Here is an 8,261-nt window from a genome sequence, read left to right on the forward strand (position 1 = left end):
TTCACATTTCCCACTTCACGTTTATTATGCTTTGTTTCCAGAACTCTTTGTGTTATCCTGCCCCCTCTACCTCTGAGGCACCTGTAAGAATCCAGGCCTGACCAGAGGAAGAAAGGACAGGTGTGGATTTCCACTGTGGTGGAATCAGAGCTTATGGCTAGTTTTCTAAAAAGTGTTTAAATCACCAATACCCCAACTTTGCAGTACACAGGCCAGACAAATGCCAGATTTTTCCTGGTGAACCATGTCTGGGAAGACAAAACCAAAACAAAATATGAAAATAAAAAACGGGAGGGGGTTCAAATCTATTCCTGTGACTATTATCTCAGAGAATCTTAGAGTAGATTTTGATCCAGAAAACTCAAACTCACTTCTGCTTTAACACTAAGCATCATTTAGTGTCTATGACTTCCTCCTCAGCAGCATACTGGAGAAGCTAGTAAAGTAGCCTTGAACAGAGTCACTTATTTTAAGTTAAAAGAAAGAATATTAACAAAATCACTTATTTTAAGTACAAGGAAGAATATTAACAAAACCATTTATTTTAAGTTAGAAGAATATTAACAAAATTAACCAACTCCATTTTATTTATTCAGAAAATATTAAGAAATGACACAGCAGAGAGTAGATATATATGGGCTGATCTTAGATAATAAGCACATGTAGAAGGCACTGTTACACTGAGAGGTACAACTTTGCCTACAGAAGCCTATCACAATATATTCAGGTCTATCACAATATATTCAGGGACTCTAGGGCTCTTAGGTAACTGTTTCCTGACAAACTTTATTAATTTTCACCTTTTGCACCCCACCTTCCTTCTTGTAGGTAATTGTTAGAAAACTTCAGTTCGATTATCTTAATTCTATTACATTTGAATTAATTGTATGTGTCAAACACCTATAATAAGGTTTGAGTCACTGTTCTGTTGAAAGCATGCAGTTGGTTACCTGAGTCTTCTGAAAGCACTGGCATGGCTCTGTTCTTATTCTCAGACACAAATGTTCAACTTAAACCAACAGGATTGTTTCTCCTTTCTGGATTGCAATTCAGAGGCAGTCCTGAAATGAACAAACATAATAGCTAAGCTCAAGCATGCAAGCAAAATGTCAGGCATATAAAAATAGCAATTTTTCAAGTTTTCAGTTTAATCTGGATCAAGCAGAGTTCTGCAGTTTTTCTGCTATGCAAGCAACAAAATGAAAAATACTAGGTTATGTAATAACCATATTGTATCTTGGATAAAGCTGAGGCTAAAGAGAGTATCTCTCAATTTGAACAGGTCTAAATAACTGTCTGAAAAAACAGGAGAGCAGGGATGCTTAAAAGCACTGGAAAATACCCCGTGCAGGAAGATGCCACATCACAAAATGCTCTGGGGCTTCCTAAAAGCACACCTCAAAGAAATGAGCACATCCCTGGGGTTCTGGTGAATGCTACAGCTGGCAGGGCTTCACTACCAACCTTGTCACAGGTACTAAGGATGGTATAAAAAATAAAGCTGCTTCCACTGCTCAGAAATTGCTTTAGATATTTCTCTTGCAGATTTCTCTCGTCACTGAGAGCAATTTTTTTTAATTAAAAAAAAAAAGCAAAACTGAATCTAAGCATGTAATTCCTAGATGAAGTAGTGTGTTTCAGGGCACTTACAATCTTGTTCATGCTTATAAAATTCACTGGAGTAATATCTGCATAAAAATAAACTTCCATAACAGCACACATCCTCCAACTGCTTGCTGAATACAAAAAAGGATTCTCCTTGTGTTTCTATTTGTAGATAAGTCTCTGATATTTTGATTGTATGAAACGAGTTTGATGATCTTCCAATTCAAATTTTCTTGACTAGCTGTCTGAAAATACCACAGTACTGCATGGCAAATTAGCATTTACTTATTTAGAATTTTTTAGATTCCCGAGTTTCTCTACAACAGAGTGAAATGCTAGGCTCAACAGTCACCTGTGTTTCAAACCCTGTATTTTCTATCACTACAATTAATTAATCTACCTGGGTATCAAAACATAAGTGGAGTTCTCTAATAAATGAACTCAGTGTTGAAATTTCACTCTAATCCATGGATTGTACTCCAGTGCATTATATATTCCATACCTTTATTTAAACATTCTTATTAACTATTGCTTAGAAGAAATAAACATTTCACTTCCAAACACACACTTCATGCCAAAAGAAATTTATGGGCAATTCATTCAACTGCTTGACTGTTCCTTGACTATGGCATTTCATTTGACATATATTTCAATCTTCTCAAATGGAACTTGAATTGTGTGCTTCCTACAGTCAAACCTACTCAGCACCAAACCCCATGAAAAGCCAAGTTATTTTCCAGATTGTTAGTGAAAAAACAACCCACACAGGAATCTGGAAAACACGTATTTCAGCATCTTAAAAACCTGACAGCAAACTCAGGAGCATCAGAATTTGTCGAGTTAGACACAGCAATCAAAATGGAGGCTTCCCCTAGAGGCATCTTCCATGCTCTGTAAAAATCCCATTACACAGAACTGCCTGGAATGAACACTCCAAAGAATGAAAGGCATTCCATACCCAGGGCTGGCTCTCAGAGGTATTAAAATCAGCCACAGCATGTGATATTTTGCAAGATGGGTCTCAAAACAATGAATCTGTCCTCTCATTGCAGTATCAATATGTTCAAATACACTTTTCCTCTTTAAAAACATCTACCTAAATCTTAATCATTTTTTCATACATATCCTGGCCCAGCTGCTCCCAAGACTGGATGCCTGAAACACCTTTCTTACCTAGAAAAAGGGCTGTTAATATTGGGAAAGGGTTAAATAAACTGAACTGATGCTTGCCATGGGGTCAAAGCAGGAGATAAAACAGAAGCAGCATGACCTGGCATATCCCTATTAATTTGCAGAATAAATCCATTGTGGTTCACAGCCTGAGACAACATAAAGCTTCTTAATCCAGACTGTATTATTCAAAGCTGTAGCTGATTTCAGAAACAACTGCAGTTTAACATTTTACCTCGCCTTAGCTCAGAACATGCATCAGCATGCTCACGGGGCCATAGGTGACAGCTGACGGCCACACAGGATTTCTCCTCCCGTCTAAACCTGAGCGAAGCTCTTTGACAGAGTACCGAACCTACTCTAGCACGGAAAATACACTGCTCTGGAGGCTGAGCGAAGCGTGGAGAAAACCGCACATCGCTCCCTGCGGGCACCACGGGCCGGGTTTTTCCCCGAGCCCCAGCCCAGGGGGCAGCTCTCGGCCCGGCAGCCTCGGATGTGGGACCCGCCTGAACCCAGGGACAGAGCACCGGCAGCCCCGGGGCTGTTCCGTCCGGAGAGAGCTTCATGTGAGCTCCACCGAGCCCGGCTCCCGGGAATTCTGCAGGAGTGACAGCTGCGGGCCCAGACCCCCTCACAGCTCCAGGCTGCTGCGGACCAGACCGGACCGGACCTCCCGCACAGCAGCGAGCCTGACCTGCCTGACCCGCTTCCCGAGCACACTCCGGGCCCACACCCACCAGGGACTGAGCCCTCAGCTCGGCCGAGCACACCCGGCCGACCCGCGGGCTCCCTCACATCCACCAGGGACTGGAGCCCTCAGCTCGGCCCGAGCACACCCGCCAGACCCGCGGGCTCCCTCACGCCGGGCCGCGCCTGGAAAGCGGCACCGAGCCCGGCCCGAAGCGCCGCGAAATGGCGGCGGCCCGGCCGCCTGTGCAGCCGAGCGCGGCCCCGCACCGCCGTTACCTGCGGGAGCGGCCCGGGCTGGGCTCCTGCGGCGCTGGAGCTGCCCCGGCCGGGCACGGAGCTCCCGCAGCCTCCAGCGCAGCTCGCTCATGCGCCCTCAGAGCCGCTCAGTGCCCGCCTCCGTACCCGCCTCCCTGCCCTCAGCGGCCATGCCCGGCGGGGCGGCGGCGCTGCTTGGGGCTGTGTAGAATGGTTTTGCAGCGGAATCCAACAGCGGAATCCGACAGCGGAATCCGACAGCGGAATCCGACAGCGCCCCGGCAGGGTCAGCGCCGCCAGCTCCGCTCCGGGGCTCGCCCCAGGGCTGGCGGCTCGGCCGCGGCTTCCCCGCAGCGCCGGGCGGAGCTCGGCCCGGCCTCCACAGGGCTTTGCTGGGCTCAGCCTTGGGGACTGGCAGGACAATCCACCAACGCCGGAGCTTTCTGTCCAAAAAGGAGACAGAGGAGTGTGAAAAACACGCTTCACTGTTTAGGTAAAATTTAAAAGGTTTAATAGAGACACACATAAAGCAAAGGGTTAAAATACAGTACAGGGAGCAAGGCAAATTGCAGGAGCATTCCTCAAAAACAGGAGAACCTCCACTGCAGGCAGGGAGCTGTGCAGGAGCTTAAAGTTTTTGCTTTGCCACCCATGGCTTTTATGAATATAACCCGTAATCTCTTGGTAAGCTCCGTCAACTTTGTTCAGCTTGTCTGAAAGGAGCTTAGTTAAACTGAGATTTATGCCACTGACAGCACATAAAGCAAAGGGTTAAAACAGTTGGGTGTTTGGTAAGCTGCAAAGAGCACACGTTTGTTTTGGGAACGGTCTTTTAAATACGTTTTACAAGACATTAACTTGTTGCATATTTTTAGTTTTTTAATGCATAATTTAACTAGTTCAACTTTTCCTGAGAACTATTTAGCATGGCTACTTCTTGGGCTTGCTTTTTTAGAGTATGCGTGTTTCTTGGCTTGTGGTTTTAATTTTTTTTATTATTATTATTATTTTTTAATTTGAGTGGTGGTCTTGGCTTCTTGCAGCTGGTGAGTGTTGATAATTGCAATAAAAACACGTTTAGGGTTGTTATTTTAACTAAGCAGGTAGTTTAAGTATACTATTTCTAAAAAATGTATGTTCAACTTTTGCTATTAGAAAAAAAACCTATATTCATATAGAAAAGCTATTTTAACATTATACATATAGAATTTATTTCAATAATTACGAAAAGCCAACAATATGTTATGCTTATACTTATAACAGGAGTCCTTCAAACAAACCTGCTGCCCAAAGTCAGTACAGATATTAAGGAACCATTTCAAAGACATTTACACCCTGTTCTGTGTACTTAGAGATTTAAACTTACACTCCTGTGCTCTGATCATTGAAAGTAAATGCAGACCTGTAACGCTGCAGACCATTTTCATTGCATTGCAGTTGGGGAGTTATTTTAAAAATCATCTTGAAATTGGGGTAGTGTTTTTGTGATTTGTCAGTCATGCAGAATAACTGTATTTTCTTACAAAAACGGAGAACATAAAATTCTATAGGTGAATGTGTTGCCCTTTCAGAGGTTGCTTTTTCTCATGACATCTACCCTTGCAAGAAGAAAGTACACAAATATTTTCCAAGTAAAAGCATGTCTTGTGTCTGCTCTTAATAAAATAATGAAGTGAAAAAAACTCAGTTTCTGAAATCTAGGAGATAAAAATCTCTGAACCTTATGAATTTGTTTTCAGGGGAGGGGAGAGGAGAGGAGAGGGAGAGGGAGAGGGAGAGGGAGAGGGAGAGGGAGAGGAGCCTCTTTTGCTATTTTCAGCAGCAGCTGAGTCAGACTGAAATACTGGTTTGGAGTCTAGAATTTACCTCCAACATACCCCCTTTAGTTATGGATAAGGTTTTTTTCCCAAGTTTTGGCTGGGATGGAGTTAATTTAGTAGCTGGCACAGGGCTGTTTTGGAATCAGTATGAGAACAATGTTGATAAGACACAACATTTGGTTGTTGCTAAGCAGTGTTTATCCTAAATCAAGGACTTTTTTGTGTCTCATTCTCTACTAGTGAGAGAAAAGCTCACAAAAGCTGAGTGGGAGAACAGCCAGAACAGGTGACCCAAACTGGCCAAAGGATGTTCCACACCACAGAACATCACATTCTGTACATAAATTGTGGGAGCTACCTGAAAGGGGCACTGGTAGGAGTTCAGGGACAGGGTCTGCCATCAGCTGGCAGGTGCTGTGATTGTACTGTGCATCACTTGTGGTTTTTTACCTTGTGTTTTACTACTAGTACTATCATCATCAACTGTAATTATAGTATTTTACTTGGTTTCAATTATTAAACTGTTCTTACCTACAAGTTTTATTTTTTACTCTCCTCCCCATTCCACCGGGGTGGAGCCAGCAGCTGTGTGGTGCTCAGTTTCCAGCTAAATCACAACACTATGAGTGCCATCAAAATACGTTCTAAAATCAAAATTATGCAGTCAGGGCTATCTTGTTTGTGAACAGTCATTTGTAGAATTTTTTTTTAATGTCTACTCTAGCCTGGAAAGACTTGAAGTTTCTCCCTGCTTGTGAAATAGGTTGTAACATAAGAAAATTCTGAAGGTTTTTCTGACAAATGAAAACTACCAACTGGAACTTTTAGGTACAAACTATCCTTGCTAATACTTGAGACACAAATCAATACTTGCTTGCAGCAGGTCTGCTCTTTTGAAATACAGCTTCGTCACTGCAGACCTCAGTAATATTAGTACCTGTAAGGGCAGAAATTCATACTGAGCATATTAAAGCTTGGATTTGCTAAGGTGAGCTAGATCTGTACAGGGCAAGTCCTGATCCACATACTTCTCTAGCAAGCTGAAGATTTGACAGGAATTCAAGCAGCACATTTCTGTCCTGGCTGAGCTCATGGAAGAAACACAGCACTCCTGTTCCATCTTCCCTTCTGTGTAAAACTGACTCTGTGCCAGCAGGTTTGAGTGACCACAGAAAGTACAGATTGCAATACAGGGAGCAAGGCAAATTGCAGGAGCATTTCTCAAAAACAGGAGAACCTCCACTGCAGGCAGGGAGCTGTGCAGGAGTTTAAAGATTAAAGTTTTAGCTTTGGTACCCATGGCCTTTTATGAATATAACCCTTAACTTCTTGGTAAGCTCCATCAACTTTGTTCAGCTTGTCTGAAAGGAGCTTAGTTAAACTGAGATTTATGCCACTGACAGCAAATAAACTCCAAAATATTACCATCTCCATATGTGTTTTAAAAGGCTTGTTATGCTTTAGCATTTGGTGAAAATACTGAAATTAAACTTCTGCAGATTAATATTTTGTTCGGTTCCCAGTCTAGCACTGAAGCAAAACACGATTGCCATCTATTGCAGACTCATCTGCAGGCTACAGTTTTGTAATGACAATGCTCTGCTGAAAATCAGGAGTTGAAATGACTGACCTGAATAATACTGTTCACCTACAGCTGAGAAGTAAAATACTAATTATTTTTGAGAGACATTAAAAATAATAAATGCGGTGGAGGGGAAAATCAGCAGCATAGCCCCATTTTTGAGCTTGTAATACCTTTAAAATTTCAAATTGCTGATTTAATATGTCCACCAAAAACACGAGAGCTGCACCTCTTAAGCTTCTAGGGAAGGATCTTTGGAACAGCTTCTCTGTTAAGCAGCAATACCTGGACATAATTACAGTCCAAATCCGATGGACTAGGCTTGACTGTGGTAAAGGCTGTGGTTTATTTGGAATACTTATTTTACTTGAAATGCAGACAGAGGACTAGCACCTTTGAATTTCTTTGTGTAAGAGATGACCTACCCTTTCAAATTCCCCCTCTCAGCGGAGGGCTCGGTGCTGCGCACATTGTCACTGTCACTGTCACTGTCCCTGTCCCTGTCCCCCAGGGCGGCCGAGCTGGGCCCCTGTTCTTGGGGGAACCGAGCTGTGCACGGGGCTCTTCGGCCTCGCCCCGAGCTCCCTGAGGCCGAGCGAGGCGTTGATGGCACACGGCAAAGAGCCGCCGGGCTTCATCCCCCGGACCCGCCGCCGGGCCCCCTCCGGACCCTGCGGGGCTCGGCCCGAACCCCCCGGCTGGACCCGCCCGAACCCCCGGGCTGGACCCGCCCCGAGACCCGACTGGACCCGCTCCGGCCCGGCTCTCCTCAACCCAGCCCAGCCTGGCTCACCCCGTCTCGGCCCGGCTCTCCCACCCCCAACCCATCCCAGCTCTCCCCGCCCCAGCCCAGCCCCAGCCCAGCCCCAGCCCGGCTCTCCCCGCCCCAGCCCAGCCCAACTCTCCCCAGCCCATCCCAGCTCTCTCCGCCCCAGCCCAGCCCGGCTCTCCCCGCCGGCTGTGCGGTGCTCCCGCGGTCTGCGCGCTCTGGCCGCCGCTGCTCCGGTGGTTCCCCAGCCCTGCTGGCGATCGGCAGCGCTGGCATCGCCGCTCCGGCTCCGCGGGCATCCCGGCGCTGCCCGAATCCCGGGGGCTGGCGGCGCGCCCCGCGGCTGCTGCGCGCAGGCAGCGAGGTG

The 8,261-nt window shown here is 45.5% G+C and overlaps 1 protein-coding gene across 2 annotated transcripts in view; it reads right to left on the bottom strand.

The window, feature by feature from the left end:
• LOC117006338 (MAGUK p55 subfamily member 3-like) overlaps positions 1–3,851 on the bottom strand; it is a 22,041-nt gene extending 18,190 nt beyond the window's left edge. For both annotated transcript variants that reach the window (XM_033078718.1, XM_033078717.1), the window contains exons 1-2: positions 3,745–3,851; positions 951–1,061 (exon numbers count right to left, since the gene is read on the bottom strand). In XM_033078718.1, the coding sequence (XP_032934609.1) occupies positions 951–975 (25 nt within the window). In that variant the 5' untranslated portion in view covers positions 976–1,061; positions 3,745–3,851. The remainder of the gene's footprint in view (positions 1–950; positions 1,062–3,744) is intronic.
• Positions 3,852–8,261: the final 4,410 nt, after the last annotated feature.

The sequence above is a fragment of the Catharus ustulatus genome, chromosome 23 (genome assembly GCF_009819885.2).
Source record: "Catharus ustulatus isolate bCatUst1 chromosome 23, bCatUst1.pri.v2, whole genome shotgun sequence".
In the NCBI taxonomy this organism is placed as follows: domain Eukaryota; kingdom Metazoa; phylum Chordata; class Aves; order Passeriformes; family Turdidae; genus Catharus; species Catharus ustulatus.